Source organism: Zootoca vivipara, chromosome 4 (genome assembly GCF_963506605.1).
Source record: "Zootoca vivipara chromosome 4, rZooViv1.1, whole genome shotgun sequence".
Taxonomy (NCBI): domain Eukaryota; kingdom Metazoa; phylum Chordata; class Lepidosauria; order Squamata; family Lacertidae; genus Zootoca; species Zootoca vivipara.
In genome coordinates, this window is record NC_083279.1 from 40520917 (window position 1) to 40544093 (window position 23177).

The following is a 23177-nucleotide window of genomic DNA, read 5'->3' on the forward strand; positions in this document are numbered from 1 at the left end:
ACTCTTGTGGGCCCCCCTCCCTCAACTCTTCTTATCTATGCCAGGAGGTGACAATTGGAATTGTCTTGTTTTAGTCAGACCAGACTTTCCCATTGAGTCTGAACTTGGTGAACTCTGGTTAGTTGAAAACCCTGGCTTTTTTTGAACTAATCATAATTCTAAATGAACCAGATAACCAGAATTGTCCATGTTCAAACTCAACATGTTAATTTAAAACTGAAAGTAGAAGTTTTTGACTTCCCTCTTCCCCATTCATTTTCATGCACCAGAGAAATAAATAAGCACTAAGTTTGTCCCTCATGTCCATAAAGCTAAGCTATTGTTCAATATTAGGTCTGAACCAGAACACTGTTTTGTTCTTCCACAGCATCAGAAAGTTGGTATTTTGGAAAGCTGTTTTGGGGGGGAGGGGGGGTTGTTGCTGCACATCTGTGTATGTGGTGCTGTACAGAGAATGACATACCATGGGCCTGTCTAGCTTAGCACAGTCCGCACTAAGTCTCCATATAAATAGAACTTCAGTTTGGGCTTATTCTTATGTTTCGTACAGCTGGAAGATGATGAAGATATTGAAGGTGATCAGATCAAATCAAAGATAGGTCGAAAAAAAGCAGCATATTCTGGAGGTTTAGTTTTGGATCCCAAAGTGGGTAAGAACTGCAGCTTCACTACTTGAAATGGTGGATGAAATAAGAAATATGATGAAGATACACTAAACTACTTTTAAAATAAGTCATACAATCCATTATAAAGCCTTCCTATACTTCCTTTTTTTTCTAGTGAAGCACAAACATGACGATAGTGGGGGTTTTCTTATAAATGCACATTGTGAAAATGCCATAGCTGTTTCTATTTTGAGAATGCAGGAACAAACATTAGCTTTAATTTAGAGAATAGTATATCTCCTCTTGAATGTGGAGGAGGAAAATGCGTACTTTATGGCAGCTAGATCTAACAGAGATGTGTGGAAGTAATTTCCCCCCTGCTTATATTGGAGCATGTGGGAAGAGAAAAATTGTGTTTGAATTTGTATTTAATATCAAATACGTAAAGTGTATATAATATACAGAATGATGATGAATAATTGGGACTTTCAATTAAGGTATATCTTTGATAAAGGACTGGGTGGGGTGTAACATGCTGATGCATAATCCAGACAAAATAGAATTCCTTTTTATATGGGGTTTGGGTTTACAGCTTTTCTTGGATGAGGCTTCACTGCCCCTAAAAGATGAGTATCTTTCAGGTTTGTGTGTACTCCTTCACTTGGCACTCTTGTAGGATGTGAAAGTAGTGTTGGTGGCATAAAATGCTTTTCTTTGAGCTTCAGCTAGTTTACCGTGACCCTTTTTTAAAATAATTTTTGATAATTGCCCTTATGGTGCATCTCCATCTGTAAGACATACGTGTCTACTCATACCTGGACAACATCTTGTGCCAGGGCCTTTCTCTTGCCCAGGCCACCCAGGACCTATAAACCACCCTGATGTGTCTATAACATGCGTTCTTAATCAGCTGGCTCAAGAACCACCTGCAGGCAACACATCAGGTGTCTTGGTCCAGATAGAGTCCAGAAGGTTCAATAGGCAATCAAACCCTTCCAACTGCTCAAAACAGTGAACCTGCTGCAACTTGCCCACATCCTCAGCATGATGTCCTGAACTGAGATCCTCCTACCTTGGGCCTACATTTCCCCTCAAATCTACTCCGATGGGTACTGTTGCTCTTCAAAGAGAAATTAGGCCACCATAAGATTGACCTTACGCTTGACATTTAGGAGGCTTTCTACTGGTAGACAAACACTCACAACCTCAATAGTTCCTCTTTAAGTTTCTGCATAGATAATTAAAATGATGGGCACTAGTCTCTATGGCTGGGGGAAATGCTGCCTAGGACAGATGACCTGGAGAATGACAGAAACAGGCCACAGCATAAACTGGCTGGCTTGCAACATTTAAAAACACCATTATAGAATACAGAGTAATAAAAACAACAATAACTAAAATACAGAACACATTTAAAACCAGCTATTAAAATACAGTTGCCCCAACAACAACCCAGTGACTAGCATCATCTACACCTTAGTTTTCAAAGGCCTTAGCAAGTTCTAGCCTCATGTCTCCACCAAATGTGCCTCTGATGTTCATGAGAACAAGACAAGGTCCTAATCTGAGGATCTTAGCACCCAGGCAGGTTTGCATAGGGAGATAAGATCTTTCAGATGGACCCAAGCCATATAAGGCTTTATAGGTCATTACCAACATTTGAATTGGGCCCAGAAATGGACTGGCAGCCGGTGAAGTTGGTTTAACAGGGGACTAATATGCTACCTGTAACTTGGACCAGCTGAAGCTTCCAAACACTTTTGAAAGGTAGCCCCATTTATACAGTAGGATGTAACTAAGGCATGCTTCACCGTGGCCAGAACAGATATCTCGAGGAATGGGTGCGTGATCCATAATTGTGCAAATGCATTCCTGGCCACCACTGAAATAGTTGAGGGCTGAACCCAACTAAACTGCAAGCTTGAGACTTCAAGCGGATTATAACTCCATTGAACACAGGCTGAATCACTGTTCTCATCTGCCTTGCAACTGACCAGGAACACCTCTGTCCCTACCTGAGATGATGATGATGATGATGATTTTATTATAGATTTCCTTAGTTTACAAAAGTATGTGCATTGTTGTATACAGAATAAAGTTGGGGAAGAAGAAGGGGGCGAGGAGTGGCAAACTTATATTCTTACTAGTGTCTTCAGCCCGTTAAATAAACGGGCGCTAGAATGCATGCCGGCTCCTCGATCAGGTGCTCCGCGCAGCGCTGATCAGCGCCGACCCGGCAGGCCGCCAGATCAAGGAAGCGGCCTGCCGGGTCGGCACCCAGCAGCGGTGCACGAAGCACCGGGGGGACTGGCGGCGGGGAAGGCAGGCAGGCGCTTGCTCTATTGCCTGCCTGCATTCCCCACTGCCTGTCACACGAAGATTGGCGGGCGCCGCTTGCCGGGGTTTGTCAACCCCGGCAAACAGCGCCCGCCGATCTTCGGCTGTCCCCCGATGCACTACGGCTCGGGGAAGCAGGCAGGGAGACGCAACAGCCCGCAGCTTCCCGGGCTGTTGCGTCTCCCTGCCTGCTTCCCCAAACTAAAGCGCGCGGGGGACAGAGCCGAATTGCGGCGCGGGGGGGGGGCTTTTCGCCGTTTGCCTTCCCCGAGCTAAGGGGGAGGCAAACGGCAAAAAGCCCCCGCCACGCCGCAGTTCGGCTCCGGGACTGGCTTGGCGGTGGCGGGAAGAAGGGGAGGAATTCCTCCCCTTCTTCCCGCCACCGCCAAGCCAGTCCGCAGTGGGGGCTTTTCGCCGTTTGCCTTCCCCCCAGGGGGAGGCAAATGGCGAAAAACCCCGCCGCGCCATACTTTGGCTCGGAGACTGGCTTGGCGGCGGCGGGAAGAAGGGCAGGAATTCCTCCCCTTCTTCCCGCCGCCGCCAAGCCAGTCCCCGAGCCGACGTGCGGCGCGGCGGGTGCTTTTCGCCGTTTGCCTCCCCCTTCACTCCGGGAAGTCAAACAGCGAAAAGCCCCCGCCGCGCCGCACTTCGGCTTGGGGACTGGCTTGGCGGCGGCGGGAAAAAGAGGAGGAATTCCTCCTCTTCTTCCCGCCGCCGCCAAGCCAAAGCCGGCTTCCCTCGGCGCCGGCTGCCGCTTCGGCTGAGGAAGCGCCGTCCCATGCCGGAGGTGCGCGGCAAGGCTGCCGGGGGAAGCGCTTCTTTCCCCCGCCGCCTCGCCGCGCACCTCCAGCATGAGACTGGGCTTTGGAACGGCGGTTGGCGGAGCGGCGGTTGGCCGTTGTCCCTCCGTCCAATCCCTGTGTCTCTGGGGTACATGCGCAGTACCCCAGGGACACACGGGACAACTGGACGCAGGGACAACTTGGACATTATTATATAGGATACTTAGTGTGTATGTGGGGTTTTTATGTCAGTGTCATTTGGGTGGGTTCTCTTTCTGTTTGTTTTTTATATTTCCTTGGTAGTGATAGAGGTTGGGTGTGGGACCCAGGGTGTGGTTGATTGTGTTTAGTTGGCTGCAATGAGATTTGTTTGTGTGTGTGAGCCGGGGGGGGGGGGGGGAGATTGTTGGGTCAAGTTAGCCAGATTGATTCAAATGCTGTCGTGTCCCTACCTGAGTTAAACTTATCCAGTCCATTATTGAGATCACACACGGATTTAGAACAGAGTTGTGTGTCATCAGCATACTGATGGCACCATCCTCCACAATTCTGTATGACCTCTCCCAGTGGTTTCATGAATTTGTTAAATAGCATGGAGGACAAGATGGAGTTCTGAGGTCTCCCACACGTCAACAGCCACGAAGTCAACCAGCACTACCTTCAGAACTTGTACCTTCAAGAAGGACTAGAGCCACTGTTAAACAGTGTCCCTAAGTCTCATCCCTGACAGTGATCCAGAAGGATGCTATTGGGAGGTCCAGCAGAACCAACAGGGTCATACTCCCCCTGTGTAGATCATCCACTAAGATGATCAAAGCAGTCTCTGTTCCATAACCAGGCCTAAAGCCAGATTGAGATGGATCTAGATAATCTGGTTTATCCATTTCATTTTGTATACTGAGTACATGCTTAAAAATCCTCTCTTTGCTGCTGCTAATAAGTGGATGCTTGCAGTTTCACATGGTGTCTCCTTTCTGTGGTGACAACTGTACGGAAGCATCCCAGAGTAACATAGAAGCTATCTGTTCATCCCTGGATAGTTAACAGGGTTGGATCGTTCCTCTTCTGACATATCTGTTTTTCAGACCTGAATGCTGATAGAATCACATGGACAAACAATGATTTCATAATAAACCAGAGTATTTTTGAAGCAATCTGACTTTAAACGTCTCCCTCACCAATGACTCTTCACTCACGTTCTGGTGTTCTTTTACATTGTACTGCAAGTAACTTGTCTCTCACAGTCTCCATAGTAGGTATATATTGAAGGTGAATTTTGTGTGTGTGTATTTTTAATTTCAGGTTTTTATGACAAGTTCATCTTGCTCCTCGACTTCAATAGCTTATACCCTTCAATTATCCAGGAGTTTAACATCTGTTTTACAACAGTTACCAGGGTGTCTTCCAGTGTGCCAAAAAAGACAGAGGTTTGTGTTTAATTTGACAGTAGCTTTTAATGTTTGATTGTTAAAAAAGATCATATGTTTATATTCAAGAATACATTGAAGTCTCCTTAGACATTGCGGCTGTATTGTAATTGTAGTGTATTGCTTGATATCATGCTTAATAGTATAATTTCTCATTATAAATTGTGTATAATCTCATGAAATCAGATTGGTTCCACCTTGACATGGAGTTCATTATATCTTCCTTTTTAGCAGCTGCATAATATTTTTGTGACATTAAAAAGTGTACATGGACCCTCCTTGTTTTCTTACATGCTTAGCTTATTCCCCATTTTTCCATATAAAACTGGATCAGTCTTGCCTGCTGAAACATTTTTTCTACACCTTGTCCTTGTAAAGTTCATTAAATAAAAAAATATAAACTATTTTTTTTACATGATTTATCTGCCTATATGCGTATGAGATGGCAACGATGGCATTGTATCATCCAAGTATTGTTCAGCAGAACTGTTGCAGAAAAGGAAGGCTTTGATCTTTTTTGCTATGTGTTCAAAGTGGTTTTGTATGCTTCTCAGGTGGTATCCAATCCGGGTAACTAGGTTACAGAACAAGGCTTAGCTTAGATTCTGCAGCAGAACAGAGTTAAGTGCCTTCAGAACATTCTTTGGCCAGCCCAGGATAGTGCATAGGCACCTTACACTCTACTTTGAGGTTTTCACTAGATATTTTGTCAATACCATTTACAGTGGTGCCTCGCTTAACGAATGCCCTGCTTAATGAAATTTCCGCTTAACGAAAGGATTTTTCAAGTGGAGGTTGCCTCGCTAGACGAATTCGTTTTATGAAAAATTCGTCTGGCGAATCGCGGTTTCCCATAGGAATGCATTGAAATTCAATTAATGTGTTCCTATGGGCAAATTTTTTTTGAAAAAACATTCAATGCATTCCTATGGGATTCACTAGGCGAATTTTTCGTTATAAGAAAAACCCGTGGAACGAATTAAATTCGTCTAGCGAGGCACCACTGTATTTTCTTTATCTGTTTATTTAGTCATTAAATTTGTCATTAAATTTGTTTTTATTGGACTAGTCAACTTCTGCTAGTCCAATAAAAACAAATCCACATTTTTGTGTTAATGGTTACCTGTCTGAGGTTGCTTGGGCCACTTTCAGCCTCTGGTCCTCATGCATGCTTATAGTTTCCTTGTGCCACCAAGATCCTGTGTCCATTTAGGTTCCTTTCAGCTCATAGATGGGGCAAGCGAACCGGAAGAGACTAGCAGTTTTAGGTTTGAACCAGGAGTTTTCCTTGGTTGGGTGTGAAGTGCCATCTTTCCCCAAGGGGATGGTGATTAGGCCCTTAATCACGAAAACACCTTTTGGGTTATTTATATGCCAATTTTCCATGTTCCCTTCTTGGGGAAAGTAGGTGTCAACTTCATCTCCCGAATGAGACAATTTGGCCACAAGACAGAGACCCAGCATCAACAGCTGCCGCAGGAGATCTTCTGTGGATCACCTGGGGGAATTCCTCCAGAGAGTAGGTTTTGCTTTGAATGCCGATGGTTCTGGAAGGAATGGTTATCTGACCTATTTGGGGTGTCTTCTCCATTAGGGTCTTTTGAGATAGAACCCAGCGGAATAGCCTTCGCTAGAGCTTGTTCATATGACAGGGTGGAAACAGCAGTTTCAGGAATTAGGTTATTCTGGTAGTATTAACGTGTCAAACTAATAACTTCACAGGATGCAGAAGAAGAAATCCCAGAATTGCCAGATTCATCGCTAGAAATGGGAATCTTGCCTAAAGAGATCAGGAAGTTAGTTGAACGAAGGCGTCAAGTGAAACAGTTGATGAAACAGCCAGACTTAAATTCTGACCTCTACTTACAGGTATATCTAATAGAATGAAAATGTCCATTGTTGAGAAACTAGACCAAGATCCTGCTTGTTTGTATACGTATCTTCTCCAAGGCTAATCTTTTAATGTAATGAATATACAGTGGTACCTCTACTTACGAATTTAATGCATTCCGAACACACATTTGTAAGTTGAAAAAATTTGTAAGTCGAATCCCATAGGAATGCATTGGGAGAAAGAATTCGTAAGTCGAAGCAACCCTATCTAAAAATCCGTAAGTAGAAAAAATCCTATCTAAACCGCATCCAAGATGGCGGACGGAGCTCCATTTGTAAGTAGAAAAATCCGTAAGTAGAGTTATTTGTAAGTAGAGGTACCACTGTATAGGGCAATTTTTTTGCTGCTATTTCTAATTTTCTGTTAGGCTAGCCTGTCTTGCTTCTTACAGAAGGGGCTAAAATGAGCAGCTAGATAAAATTTGCCAGTGCGGTTAACAGGACAGGCACCCACCCCCACTTACATGCATGCCACTCGCAGATGACTGCGTTTAAATGGGTCACTGCTAAATAAGCAAGTAGATTGGACTTCAGTCAACAAGAAGCACTGGGAGGGAAGTGCCTTCTCCCCACTTCGGCCATTTCACTGGTTCAGATGGGATACCATCTTCACCTGTAGCCTTTGCCCCTCTACCAGATGGCCACTTGGTATTTTAACATCTCTCTTCGAAGTAACTGACTACATATGATTATATTTATATATTTAACTACTTGCTGTGATGGTCTTAATTTCTTCTTTGTAGTATGATATCAGGCAGAAGGCTTTGAAGCTTACAGCCAACAGCATGTATGGATGTCTGGGATTTTCCTATAGTAGATTCTATGCAAAGCCACTTGCCGCTTTGGTGACTTTCAAAGGCCGAGAGGTGAGTCAGTAGCAAATAATGGGCTTGTGACCTTCCCTTCCCATTTCCTTCTTGTGCACAGCTGAGAAACGGACTGGACAAGCGTTTTGTTTCACTTCGCCCTTGTGTGAATCCTGCTTGTCATTGCGTGTGACATTGTCATTTATCACAAAGTCTGGTTGGTTTGAAACGAGCCAGCTTGAAATCATGGGTGCAAGTTGAGTGCAAATTTGGCTACTGGATGTTTGAATCAGTTGTAACATTTATGAGAATGCATAAAAAGGTAAGAGCAGCTCGGCTGGATCGGACCCGTTATAGAACGGGGGTGGCCTTTGCCCCCATCATGAAGTGGGTAGAGCTAACTCCACATGCTCCCAGTGGCCCTTTGCACAATCCTGAGTAGAGCTACTGTTGCCGTACATTTATAGACCACAACAGGGGCTTTTGTTGACGGCTATTTAAAAAATGACCTAGCAAGTTTGGTCAAACCATCTGCCCTAGTTAGTGGTGAAATACATTGTAATATCTAGTGAGGGTCAGAAAGTGCTAAATATGTCTACAGCCAGACTGAAACTTTAGAAAACCCGAAGGGTATATTGTGTTTAGTGCAATCTGGACTATTGGTTGTGCTCCCAAACCTCTCATAATCTGATACTTTATGCTTGATTTATTGTTTTGTATGGGTAATCTCACTTAAATTAGAACATAATGGCTTGCTGTATTCTCTTGGAGAAAAACTGCAGCATACCCCCGTCTCCTTCAATACACCAGTATGTCTGAATTATTTACCAAAACTAAACTTTTTTCCTTGCTGAATAACATGCTGGTAAGTCATATTGACTTGGCCTATGGCTGTAGTTGAGTGGTAGAGCATCTGCTCCAGAAGTCTTAACAATTATTAAGTTGTGTCCATATCAGCCTTAACCACCATTAATGCCATTCACATCCCCACTTAACCAAGGTTTTCAAATCAGTTTACAAACCCAGGTGACAACGGGTTACTTGCTCTCAGTGGAGTTAAGGCCAGAACAGTGAATTATGTAGACATATACCAGACAGTCTCCTGTGTGGATTTGTGCTAGTTAGGAAAAAGATGAGGGGAATAACTACACTTTATGACTTGTGACTTTGCTTCTAAATCATATACAAGGAAGAAGTTTATTTACATATTTTGTCATAAGGCAGTAGACACGTTCAGAAATTAGCTTTTAAAAACCTGGCACAGGGAAATTTTAACACTAGAAGTTTACATTGTTTTCTTGCAAAATATACATCACTGGTTTGAAAGTGACGGTATTGGTATTCAAATAGTTTCCATTGTTCCATTCAAAAATATGGTTATTTACAGCCCTGCTTGACTTTCAACAACTTTGTACAGTGGTACCTCGGTTTAAGTACACAATTGGTTCCGGAAGTCTGTACTTAACCTGAAGTGTACTTAACCTGAAGCGAACTTTCCCATTGAAAGTAATGGAAAGTGGATTAATCCGTTCCAGACGGGTCCGCAGACTACTTAAACTTAAAGTACTCAAGCCGAAGCGTACTTAAACTGAGGTATGACTTACAAACTATATTAGCCTTTAGCAGAAAATCTCAAGCAGAAGAAAGCATGCTGTTGTATTCATTGTACAGTTGACGTTATTGTATATAGTAGTAGAGTGGTAATTATGCAGATTCTTCACTAGATGGCGATATATATCTTGTGTTTATTAAAAAAAAATAAGCCATTTCTTGTCACTAAATGTAAGTTCTAATTATGTATCGTTGGATATGACTTTAGAGATTTACAAAATTTGCTATATTATTAGTTTTACTGAGAATATGGGTTTTGTGTAGTTCAATTCAATAGGAGAAAACTGGTAAACTCTCAGTGCATAAGATTAGGGTAACACAAGATATGGCTTCTGAGAAGGGTTCCTTCTTAACTGTCTCCACATCATCTGTTTTTCCATATGGATAAAAATTTTGTACCCCTAACCTACAGCCTGAAATAACTGGTTGATTCTAGATTGAGTGCTAGATTGTGGCAGCTGGGAGTGGCTAGATTTGCAGTGACCTCACCAGGAATTATCTTCCTGATTTTATTCTAGCTGTTGTATTTGTGTTGCCTGTTGGACATACAGAGGTGGATGTGCACGTCTGCTTTACTCCACCAAAGCGCACCACACAGTCCCATTACTTTTACAGCAAACCCCTGGAATTCATTTGCAATGCAACCAGTTCCTTCAACAGAGACTGGACACTTGAAGGGCTCACAGCAGATATTTTGAAAACCTACATTACACTGCCATTACACTGAAGTGAAGAAACAAACTGATGCAGCCAAAGTGCTTCTCAGGAGTTACTTACTGTAGGACAGGCCCAGTCCTTCCTATCACCTGAAGTTATTACTTGAAACCACTCAGTGATATACTTCCCATCTTGGAGACAGAGCTTTGCTTGGCTAAAGGTGTTCTAACTTATTGTCTACTAAACAGAGAGACTGTCCTAATAACGCAGCAAATCCCACTTCCAGTTTTGTCTTCATATCTTCTCTGGCAACAATGGTTGACGTAGGCAACCTCTGCTCATTTTATCTGTTTATCCTACCCAAGTGATGTATGCCATTACAGTGACCTTCTGCGATTTATATAGTTGAAATTGGTTAATGAATAGGCAAAACCAGATGCTAAAAGAGGAGAGAAGCCTGTCGGTCAATAATCTTGTTTGTTCTGTTACCACACTTAAGGAAAATATGTTTAGGAAATAGATACAGCGTGAAGCTGCTGAGCTGAATGTTGTTCACTGTTGTGTGGCATTATTTCCTTTAGCTTGAATAGACATTGAATTTTGTTATAGTTGCTACAAACAGTCATTATGGATTATTTAGTGTCATGTAAATTGAGCACTAGCCAGCGAATTTTGGGATAAGCCAAGAATGATTGACTCCTGGTAACTGAATCTTGTTTCTTCGATTCATTACACTGTACTGCTGCTTGCAGGATTTGTTCTTCCCCTCTTTTTAACCTTACCTTATATAACAAATTATAGCGGCCCCCACAAATTCCCGTCTTCTGGAACCTCATTTGTACATATCCAACATCTTAGTGGATCCACTTCAAGCTTTGAAGGAGGAAGGGGTAACCTGTCCGTGGATCCCCTGATCCCTGTAGGAAAAACAAGAATGGAAGGCAGCTTATGATTTTCATTCCTTCGTCCTGAATAAAAACAGATTGGTAGGTATTTATAAGGAGCTGGAGTCAAGCGTAGGTCAGCAATAAACAACAACCAAGGTGTCAGTGAAGTTAACTCTTTTTTCAAGAAACCAAAACAGTGCAGACCTAGTGATCCCAGCAACTCTTCCCAGTAGGTCTTGCTCCAACAAGGCAATTGTGAGGACTGAAAGTCCCCACCTCCTCACCGCTTCCAAAGTCTCCTCCTCTCCAGGGTCTTTCCCAAGCAGTCGCAAATGCTCTGCCCTCTTCATTTATCTGTGTGTTCTAGGAGAACGGAGGAAGGGGAGTTGGTTTTAGTTCGAGAGGGAGACTCCTGGCATCTTCAGTAGCCACCTTCTCTCTCTCCTGACCCCACTCCACTCCAGCCTCTGCTTCTGCCTTGGAGTCTGAACAGCCCTCTGCCACAGCCTCTTCCTGTTCACCCAACCCTGTTACCTTTTCTGACACCCACCGCTTCTGACACCTCCTCTTTCCAGTCTGCTCCTTCTTTTCCCTCTGACCATTTGCTGTCGTCCCACCACCAATCCCCTGGTCCTGAGCCTTCTTCCCTTGGAGGTTCCCCAGCTGGTGCCTCCCACCACTTCTCTGCATCCATGACAGAAGTTGGGGGGTGAATTTTTTTTTTGGAAGGTGGGCTTTTGTTTCTCTTCTACTGTTTAAAGTATTGTTTTATAGTTAAGTTGCAAAGTCACTTTTTGTTTGTTAAAATCCAAAGTATTTTTTCCTCTAAGCTAGGAAGAAAACCAGATCAGGGTGAAGAACGCTTGTAAATATTCTGTTTCAGTTCTCATTGTTTTTTTTTTAAAGCTACACTAAAAGCCCCTTTTGAATAACAGTGTTTGACAGGTCTTGCGAAGCAGCTACTGCTGGCACTGAGTCAGGATGACAGAGCAATAATTTTAAAAACTGCTTTAGTTACTTAAATACAACTCACTTCTAGGAAGACTGCAATAATTTGTTATCTGGTCTAATCAACTCCATATTTTTAATACTACAGTGGTACCTCTACTTACGAATAACTCTACTTACAAATGTTTCTACTTAAGAATGGAGCTCCGTCCGCCATCTTGGATGTGGTTTAGATAGGATTTTTTCTACTTACGAATTTTTAGATAGGGTTGCTTCTACTTACGGATTTTTTCTCCCAATGCATTCCTATGGGATTCGACTTACAAATGTGTGTTCGGAACGCATTAAATTCGTAAGTAGAGGTACCACTGTACTTTCCTTGCATGGTTTTGGGTTTTTTTATGTGTGATACACACAATACTGTATCTGAATATAAGGATCAAGAACCAAGCTTCCACTTCCACTTCATAGTACAGCCGTACTTTGGATCCTGAACGCCTTGCAAGTCGAACGTTTTGGCTCCCGATTGCCACAAACTGAGAAGTCACTGTTCCAGTTTGCGAAAAAAATTTGGAAGCTGAACGTCCGACAGGGCTTCTGTGGCTTCCGATTGGCTGCAGGAGCTTCCTGTGGCCAATCAGAAGCCACGCTAGGGTTTCCGAACTTTTTGGAAGTCAAAGGACTTCTGGAACGGATTCCGTTCGACTACCAAGGTACAACTCTACTACTGTATTAATGTATGGGTATCCATATGTTGGCATACATTGTATCAGAAGAGAAAGGTCTTTAATATGGACTGGCATAGTATTCATTTCCATACACTGGGTTGGATACAGACCTGCTATCCTGCAAACATACAGACTCTGGTCCAGCAGAGGCTCCCACTGTAGGTAGAGGTGGAAGCATTTTTTTCCCTGATTCCTGCACTCCCCCCAGCATCCTTCTCCATTGTGCTGCAGTGTCCCCCAATCCTCTGGAGCAGATTTGGAGGGCAATTAGATAGCTGCTGTGGGAATGGGGTATTGGCTAATGCCACCCCACTTCCACCAGTGGGAGCATTTCCTGAGTGCAACTCTGTTCAGGGGAAATTGGGTACAAACCCTTACATTCAGCATTTTAACAGCCCAGTACTCTTTGCTGTATTACCTGGAAGCAAGTAATTGTAATTATGTAATTGTAAGTAATTGTGAGACTGCAACAAAAATGCTTTGATATTGGGTTGGAGAGGCCTTTTCCTCCCCAGGCTGCCTCCCCCCTCCCACAATACCAGCTACCAGGTTAACCAGGCAGGCAACAAGGTGGGTAAACCAAAATGATGGATGGGGTCTGTTTCCCTCAGCCAGCACTTTTCTGCTTTGCCTTCCTGCTGCAGCTGACTCTGTATGTCCCACAGAGAGGTTCATGGGCCCAGAAGAAGTAAAGCAGGCAGGCAGGCTGCTCAGAATCATGTGGGCAGGAGAAGGGGATAGGTAGAGGACCAAAAATGACCATGGAACCTCATTCTTACTGGGGTGTGGACCTGGAGGGGAGGGGTGGCTGTAACCCAGATAGAAGGACAAGGCCTGTGGCTCAGGGTCAATGATCCTTCATAGAAAAAAAAGTTTCTCTATTTCTGCTTTATATGAAGCAACAGGACTGGGCTAAAAATAATATCCCTCTAAAAGCATCAGAGTAACTTTAGTGAGGTTCCCCCCCTAGTTGTGAGCATTGTCTTTTTATTGTTCTAGAAATTTATTTGCTCTGGCCAGTTGTTCTGGAGTTCACTGGTAATATGTTCAAATCCTACGCCACTTATTTCCATTTTTTCACAGTTCAGCTCTTTTTCTTTAAACCAGTGTCCACAATATAGAATTTTTAAAATTGATCTAAGCTTTACATTAAAGCACAACAGTCATTTTGTCATGGCTACCAGTGCCGTCGTCATCTTTTTTTTTAAGCATTTGCTTTCCAAGCCCAGAGTGTTTTCCTAGGTCCTGGAAGAACATCGTTGGCATTATTGTTTGTGAAATGAACTTGCAGCGCTGCATTGTCCCATCTTCATAATGAGGAAATGACTCTTTGCCAAGACAGGCAACTTCATTTACTGGGGGAGCATGTAAGGTATGCATGATAGTAGATTATCACATTTATCAAGTATCAGTACTAACTTGGTATTTGTCCCTGGCCTTTTCTCTGCTAAGTGAAGTCCTATATTTTGTGTCCATCTGTTCTGTCGTTTCTCTCTCTCTCTCACACACATATATATTGAGAACAGTTGGTACTAATAGTTTATTAATAGTCTGTAGTTCATAGAACTTGATGTAATGGCTCTGTGCTTTGTATTTCATTTATTTATGTCATATGATGTGATGCTTCTGACCCAATGGCATACAGTTTGGGAATATTTTGCTTTTAGTGAAGCCTTATGTTTGGCTGCAGGGGTTTTTGTTTGGTGATTCGGCTTTTAATGTGTGAATTCTTCAATTACTTGTTCTTCAGAGCTAATGTTTTTGATAAAGCATTTCAGCTAGAAGAAAACATGTCTTCTTTTGGTTGGAATGGACGGGTGAGGAGCAAGAGAAACAGAGTTACATTTTCCATACCATCTCTTTTAAAAAAATGTTTTTGTAAGGAAGGACTAGCAAAATATTTCAAATTCCTTGAATCTAGTCCTAAGATTTTCTGGGATCCGGCATTATATTCAACAGATTCATATTAGAGCTTGTACAGATTTTGAAAAAGGACAAATCACAATCTCCATGTTTTATGATGGTTGAAGGGACTGCAGATTTTCACTTCAGTTTGTTGAAAATGGTCTTTTCCAGCTGCTGGCAAGCATTGGCTCTTTCTCTCCTGCTACGGTTACTGTTGGTTTCCCACTATTGTGGTAACAAGTGGCTTGTGCACTACCTTAGAGGTAATGTTTGCTGCTACCTGTTCAGTAGCATATGTAGTAAGGAGACCATGGAGAGCAGCAGACGATACAGTACCTCTTGGCTGCTTAAAGCAATTCATTCTGGCTGTGGGAATTTTATGGGGTGAAGAGGGCACAGGCAGAATAAAGGGAAACGACCAAGACTAGAAGCAGCAGCTGCTAAGAGCCTGAGGCTGGGAATTCTGCCAGCTCCTGGTTCTGCTCGCAGTGGGCAATAATTGTTGAACAAGTTCCTAGTCCCAATGGGACTCAAATGCCCAGCACTACACAACACAATTAATTACAATTATTATTATTTTAACAAGAGTTGTGGTGGCGGAGTTGAGCCGTGGATGAAACATGTAAAACAAATGGTATAATGCTGTTGGAATGGCATCTTATCTGTACTGGTTTTGTGTGTACTTAAAGGTTACAAGTTTCATGAACTTGCAGTACTAAATTATGTCTTGTGAGATACAATTTCATGTTTGTGATGGATCGGAGAAATTCCACTTGAATTCCAAGTCTCTTCCTGTAACACAGAGCAGTGTCTGGTTGCTGAATTTTTATTGTGACTAGCTACTCCACCGTTCACTGCAGCACTAATTTCTAAACCCTTCAGGGGGAAATGTAGTGCACTTACAACATGAAGATGAGGCAGTGATTTTTAAGAAAAGTGTATTGGCTAAAATCAAAACAGATTTTTATGAATAAGCTGCAACAAGTTTTAGCTATTGCATCCCAATATTCATTCATTCATTCCCCTGAGGCTTCATGTAGCCTATTATGTGCTTATGGCCAGTGTGGTAGTTTGTGTTGCCCCTATGTTACGGTAACTATTTTTCAGTTCTGCAGAAAGCCATGGGCCTTTTGATGGTGGTTCATATTTTGCACACACATCCTATGACTGCACACCTGTGCAGCGTAAATGAATGCAACATTGCAGTCTTTGTGTTTATTTCAAGCATTTTGCCTGTCACCACAGTTCAAGAGGAAAATCTGCACATGGGGAACAGAAGTTTAGTATGCTAATAAATTCTTTGCTCGGGAATGACAGCAATGTTGATGGCTGCAGTGTAACAATGACATACCGTACTGGTCCTGGAATGTTGAAATGATCAAAGTAACCTTAGCATGTCTTTGTGCACATATTTCTATGTTATACACCAGTTGTTGGCATGAAAGTCATTTCTTCCATGCTATTGAATAAATGGCCTAGATCAAAGTTTACCACGGTGCTCTCTCATTTCCAGTTACTTTAAGATCAGTTGTGATAGAATGGCTAGAATGTTGGGACAGGATGTGAAAAGCCCAGATCACCACTTGGCTATGATGTTCACACAATAGATATGATGTTTGGCAAATCATTCTAAGTTTGAATAAAGAATGCATAAAATGTAAATAAATGTATAAAGTGTAAATAAAAGAATGAATAGAAATGAGAAACGTGAAAATGGAAAAATAAGGGCGCATGAAACAGCAGAACTCTGCAAATGCTCATTCTACTTGTTCAGTGGCCTTGTTCACATGTCATTGCAAGTCATGGTTAATGGCTCTCTTTCACTGCTCTCCCAGAAGGAAATGAGCCACAATCCTTCACTGAACATTCATTCTCAACCAGAGAGCATGGTTTCTTTTACTCCAAACAAACCATGATCTTAAGCCAAGGACTGGGGCTTGTTGTTCACACTAGTGGAGAAGTGAAGAGGGAGCAATCTAGTTATTCACAGAAGCTGTCAGCCATGACTTAGGATGAGAAGCAAGCCTGCCTAATAAAGTTACCATTAAAATGAAATGAATACTATAATTATAAAGTTCTAGGTAGTGGCCCCTGATTTCATGCAAGGAAAATGTACACAAGCATTATATATATATATATATATATATATATATATATATATATATATATATATATATATTATTTGAGGCTTATTGATGTTGTTGCAGTTTCATGTATAGCTTGACAAAGAGGGATGTGACCCATTAGTCTTGTTAATGTGTTTTTGTAGGAGGCATCTGAGGAATTCTGCTATGAGTATCGTATTTCTTTGTAGCCACAATAAGCGTCCTCTGTTGAATAGTATCACTTTTCATGTCGGTCTTTAGAGCATGTGAAAGCTTCTTCAAAACTCATTTTAAAAGGATCTGCAAGTATTAAGTGAATTTTATGCAGAACTTTTGAGTGATAAAAAGCAGAGGTTTTCTTTATTTGAATTTTGAGCTAGGGTGTTAATCCTTCTCTGGTTATTTTCCCTTTTTATTTTTTATTGTGCTTTGTTGTGATGAGTGTTTCAGAGTTGGTAATAGTTGCTTGTAGCGAGAAGCAGAGTGAACAAGCTGAAATTCTAACAACTTGTTCCTTGAGTGAATGGTGTAAAAATGACACATCATGATAGTTTTAACTACAATTTGTATGAAACGAAGCAAACTTTCATTTATCTCTGTGTGTTTAGAGATATGAGTGCAGAGGATCTTCAGGTTAGAGCATGGGTAGGCAACCTAAGGCTTGTGGGCTGGATGCGGCCCAATTGCCTTCTCAATCCGGCCTGCAGATAGTCTGGGAATCAGCGTGTTTTTACATGAGTAGAATGTGTGCTTTTATTTAAAATGCATCTCTGGGTTATTTGTGGAGCATAGGAATTCGTTCATTTCCCTCCCCAAAATATAGTCCAGCCCACCACATGGTCTGAGGGATGGTGGACCAGCCCATGGCTGAAAAAGGTTGCTGACCCCTGGATTAGAGTGATGGACCAAAGAGGCAGCATGATTTGAGTCTTCACCTACTGCTTGCAAATATCGAATTCAGTTTTAATCTGCAGGTCTAGCTGAAAAAACGAGGCTGGTCCAAGGCCAACTAGTAAGCTTCATGGCTAAATGGGGGTTTGAACTTGACTCTCTCCCAGATTGGTTCTGTCTCAGGCAATGGTGCCAGCTAGGGGATGGGGCTCTAGCTGAACTAGGGTCCTCGGCTGGGCACAGAGTCCAGGTCCAATGGATCACATTCCACTAGAACTGGTTCCAGATCCAGGAAGCATGCAATGGTCAAACAAAGATCAGGTTCCAGTGAGGCAAGTTCAGACAAAGCAGAAGTAGTCTGAAAGGCAAACCAAGTTATGCTGAATAGTTCCAAGTGGTATTTGGGAAGGCTAGATGCCACTTGGAACTATTCAGTGCTCCAACAATGAACAAACCCAGCCTGAGCCTTCCTTTCCCCACTCCTGATGAGGGAAGCCTCTACTCTTAAAGGGGCCACCCTGTTTTCGGAGCTGTGGAGTCCAGTGGTGCAGGGGAGGCCATGCTTCTATTATGGCCTCTCGGCTGGACTCCTTTGAGTCTAATGACAGTAATGCAACCTCTTGAGGCCAGAGAGCTGCTGGCATCACAGACTCCTGTGGTGCTATAGATTCTGAGAGGGCATACCTGCCAACGGCTGACTCATAGGCTACATTCTCCTCCAAGTCAGATATATTTTCTAACTTCATGAACTCTTTCCCTGAGGATGAGGAGACAGGGCGGCTTCCAATTCAAAATGTGCAGTTCAAAGTTGAAGAGCACAATATGTTAAGGATTGCCTCCTCCAGTATGGTCCTGCTTGCATCCTGCAGTCTGCAGGAGAGGGTCTTCTTTGTGCTTTATCACTAGATGAAATAGCTAATTATCAGGCTATGAGGATACATACAGCACCTTGTGAATTTAATTTTTGTTTTTTGATCACTTGTTTAGAATGGCACTAGAAACCTATAAAGGTACTACCAGTCAATCTAGTATTCAAGGCCATTTCAGATAAAATGAAAAGGGTATGTGTATTCTGGAAAATACACTTTAGCATTGTTGTGGCATTCAGCCCACCCTCTTGGGTTAAATAAGATTTTGTATTCACCTGCTGTCAGGGACTGGCAGGATGCTGACAACTGTGAATCGGGGGAAGCAGGGCTAGAGTCTGACTTGGCAAAGAGGGGCAGTGATTTATGGGGACCTGTGCCAGCCAGTCAGAGGCAGGGGAAACTTCAGAGCTGGAGGGTGGAGCACAGGATGGATTAGGGGAAGGTGCAGGTTTGGCAAGTGAAGGGCCTCCCCACCCTCTCCTGCACCACTATTTCCCAGAACCAGAAGGAGATTGAGAGCAAAGAGCAGAGGCAGCTTCCATGCAAGCATAGTTTCTGCATGCATCCCATCGGGGGGGGGGGGGAGGTGCATACCTGGTGGAGGATGAGTGGCCTCTTGTTGCTTCAACTGCTCCATAGAGCTCAGAACTGAGCGTAGCTGCCTAGATGCTAGACTGTTGTGTGTGGGCATTCGGAAATGTAGAAATAGTTGTAAGTGTCACCTTGACAATGAAGAGTTAACTCTCTGCCGTGTGCATTTGGCTGGGGAGTGCCATTCACACCTGCATATGATGCATGGATTGCAGAAAAAGAAAATTCACTTGTATTGGATGCGAGTAAAAAGAACAGTTCTCAGCGTGAACATGCATTGAATGGATTCAGTTGCACAAATTGTTGCCACAGTCATTTCCCCTTCTTAAAAATTCAAAGGAAGATGCTTGAACAACAGGCAGACCATTGTAGAACTGTAAATCGTACACTTGAATATGCAGAATAGGTGGCTTCTGGGTTGTGCTAATTTACGTTGTGTGCTGAAAACTTTTTTTCCCCCCTTCAGGTTCACCCCTTCACTAATTTTCTATCTCTCCTGAAACAAGGATCAAATGTGAATGCTGAAGTTTTCCACTTAAATTATTCACTCTTCTTTTCCAATGGAGCTTTGGGTTGAGTCTTCTCCAGTAGCATAATCTCATGTGAAGCGGGTGTTGTCCTAAAATATGTTTTGTTTTATGATGTTTTAATTGTTTCATCATTTGTGTGTGTGCTTGTCACCCTGGGCTTCTTTGGAAGGCAGGGTGAGATATAAATCTTCTTCTTCTTCTTCTTCTTCTTCTTCTTCTTCATAGTGTGTCAAATGACACAGATTAATAAGCGTGCACAGGATTGTATGAAGGAGGAGAGCCGGACCACGTAAGTTCACCTTGTACTGGCCCCTTTCAATGCTGTCTTTACACTGGGGCATGTCTGGAGTGGGAGAGCCTGTCAACTTGCACAAGCTGTCCTCATGAGCTAGAACTCTGATCAGTCATGGGGTACAGCACTTCCCTGACTATATCACCCAGAATGCCTCACTTTGAGACAAGAACCCCTTGGCCTTTCCTAGAGTGAGCCAGGAGGCCACGCAGTGGCTGCTGGAGAGCATTGTGAGGTGTAAGAATTGGGGAGGGGGGTGACAGTTTTATTTGCTTCCCTGGACCCTGAGACAGTTGCATTCTCAATCCTTCCCCCGCTATGTAGCTTCTATCGCTTGAGTTCAAGTGACTGGCATTAAACAGACTCTGGTGTCATGGTCCGTACACTTCCTTCTGCGCTTAACATCTATCTGTCCAATAGCCTGCCAGCTTATTCAAGAGGAATCTTACCCTCGTATGGGTTCTATTGGTACTGTTTTAATTTAACGGTGTAATGCCTTTGATCAGGTACCTGTCTGTGTAAACAAAACAAAGAACAGAAATTACGAACATTTTGAGGACTTTTTTGTGCTTGTTCTTTGCTTGCTACAAGACTGAAATTGGACTTTGATGTGAGCATATCTTCTCTGGGTAATTTCATTTATTGGTGCCTTGAACTGAGGTGACTGTATGGCTACACACACACCATACATGGTAGCCTAGTTCACAAGCCAATGTGTCCTTGAACCTGCCTTTTTGTTTGTCAAATCAAGAATGAGAAGCCTTTAAACAGCTTAAGTGTCAGCACTTTCTGCAGCTGACAGGAAACTGATCTGCTGCTTGGCCCTTTGCAGTGGGTGCTTATATACTAATGGCACGTAGCTCAGACCAGAAATTCCCTTTTGCATAGGTCTCTCTACAGCTGAGATGGTGGTGACTAGGGACAGTGGTGGTGTCTGCCATTTTGCAACAAGTTAGGATTGTCTGTGGAAAAAGCGATCATGTGCTGCTTGAGTGGCTACTTTTGTCTGGGTGTGAAACTGCCCTCCCCCCCCCCAAAAAAATTCCTCTGTCACGGTCAAAGCCTGCTTGAGAGGAAAAGATTGCACTGCTCTTCAGCTGTCAAAACACTGACTTGCTTCAGGGTTAAAGGTTAATGAAAACTGTAACTTGAGCTGCCTGATGTAGGAAATCTAATTAGTAAGGGCAATTAATTCAATCACTTGGGATTTTTAGGATTCCCTCCCTCCATTCAGGATTTTAATAATATGTTTCAGATATACATTTAGTCCTTTTCTTGAGTTAAATAACTTCCCTGTTTCAGATTAACTGACAGCACTTAAAGCTATGAGTTTTTGAAGTGGAGGAATGCATGAAGTATAAATTTGATGGGTGTGGCAATTGGGCTATTTGTAGCTTTGCTTTCTTCCTTTTGGGGTGATGTGTATTAAGGTACCTGGTGCAGATAAGAAGATAGTGCGCTGCCCTCATTGTTAAAGCATAATACAATTATTAAGCACCCACCACCTGTTAGTATCATTCTTTCTAAAGGTCATTGTGTGGTGCCTTGCTGTCTGACTTTAACAGCCCTATATCAGGTTTGTTGGCTACTGTATTGTGTGGACAAATGTTTGAGAAAAGAATGTGACACCAATAGGCAGAAGAAGTTGGGAGGAGAAGAAACTCACTAATTTATCACTTTATGATTTCTGCTGTGAATTTATTAAGTAACTCAGACTTGGTAAAGATGTTTAGTAAAGTTCTAACAGTAAACTACAGTACAGTACTACCACCCTGCAATCTATGTTGCTGCTTTTCTGATGTGTTTCAAGTTCAAATAGTCATTTTGCAATTTGTGTGTAATCAATCACCCATTTGTGTTTTTTTACAAGTGTCCCAAATGTCTAGTTCACTAATCCACTAAGAGAAACATAATCAGACGCAGAGCTCATTTTATATTAAACTCGTGGTCAAAACTGAGGGGGGAAACCCCTATTGAACCCATAGTCAAAATTACCAAGTATCATTAACAGAAAATTAAAGGCTGATGAGAGAGAGGAAAACTATTTAGCCATTAACCTAGTGGTTTGTATTTATAAACCCCATTGCTATAAGATCTTTTACATTTCCATTGAAGCCCACTATGGGCTTGTTCTTGCTAATGAAAAAAATCATTCTTTCTTAATTGTTACTGAAAAGATACTTAACCAGTTGATGCAGAGTTTGACCACATCTTAATTAGCTGTGCAAATCAGTCAGGTGATGAGTTGAGTTTCAATTTTGTACATGCTATATCTGCTCTAGTGAGGGGGGGGGGATGTTATTTGAGCTAAGTATGGATTTTGTTGTTGTTGGTGGTGGTGGTGGTGGTGGAGGTGGTGGTGGTGGTATCATCCGCCAAGAATGCACCACCAGTTTTAAAGGTTGCTAATTATTTTCCAAGCTCAGTTTTAAATGCTGGTTCTTAACCTTTTTGAAGTCCTAAATGGCCTTTTATGATGCTACTTCAAGTGAGTGTCTCTTTCCACCTCATCTGGTGAAGGCTTCACTAGATGGGGGCAGTTTGCCATTTCATCATCATCATTTCTACAGCCTTAAGTGGAGACAGACTATCATCTTGGGATCAGAGTCAAATGCTTCATGTTGCTACCTTTTATATTTATGTGTTGGTACGTGTGAGGCATCTCTCCCATAGATGCGCTTTTAGACCAAGTAGGGATATATTTCTTCCTTCAGGCCTATGGACATGGCTGACTTTTAAGAGTTGGCGTCTTCTGCTGCTGAATTGCTGTTTTATTATGCTTTCATGGTTTTTATGTGGCACTGCTGTGTTATATTTTAATGAATTGTTTGTGTATTGCCTGGGAACCTTCAATGTGTTATAAATGCAATAAATAATAATTTTATCCACTCTTTTCTGATAATAGTGGGATAAAATACTACCAATTGCCTGTACATAGAAATTATTCAATACCTATTAACTTGACTGCAGCTGTTTTTCTAACCTCCATATGTAGCATGGAGTATAACTTTTTAAATGTACTATTAGAAGTTACATGGTCAATATTTCACAGGAAAATGCTTCTAGTCTCCAGCTGTATAACTTGCTGCCTTTACGATAGGAATATCTGAAGTTAGATGTGGGCCCTTTTGACTGGATTTTCACTTTTGAGATTTCATTCCATGTAGTCTAACTTGGACAGTGAATGAATAGCACCACATCCTTTATCACATCATCACACCACAACATCCTTATTTACATTGTTCTGTTTAAAGAAGTACTTAATTTCAGTAGAAAGATTCAAAGAGTTTTCCATGACACATACCTTTCCATG

General features: G+C 42.3%; 1 protein-coding gene and 1 non-coding gene across 2 annotated transcripts in view; both read left to right on the plus strand.

Moving 5' to 3' along the window:
- The window catches only part of POLA1 (DNA polymerase alpha 1, catalytic subunit), a 191022-nt gene that overhangs the window by 33793 nt on the left and 134052 nt on the right, over nucleotides 1-23177 (plus strand). The window contains exons 23-26 of the mRNA XM_035116609.2: nucleotides 551-650; nucleotides 5027-5151; nucleotides 6874-7020; nucleotides 7788-7910. Coding sequence (XP_034972500.2) covers nucleotides 551-650; nucleotides 5027-5151; nucleotides 6874-7020; nucleotides 7788-7910 — 495 coding nt within the window. The remainder of the gene's footprint in view (nucleotides 1-550; nucleotides 651-5026; nucleotides 5152-6873; nucleotides 7021-7787; nucleotides 7911-23177) is intronic.
- On the plus strand, nucleotides 4666-4798 carry LOC118085824 (small Cajal body-specific RNA 24). The gene has a single exon (XR_004692699.1). It is a non-coding gene; the product is annotated as a small Cajal body-specific RNA 24 (non-coding RNA).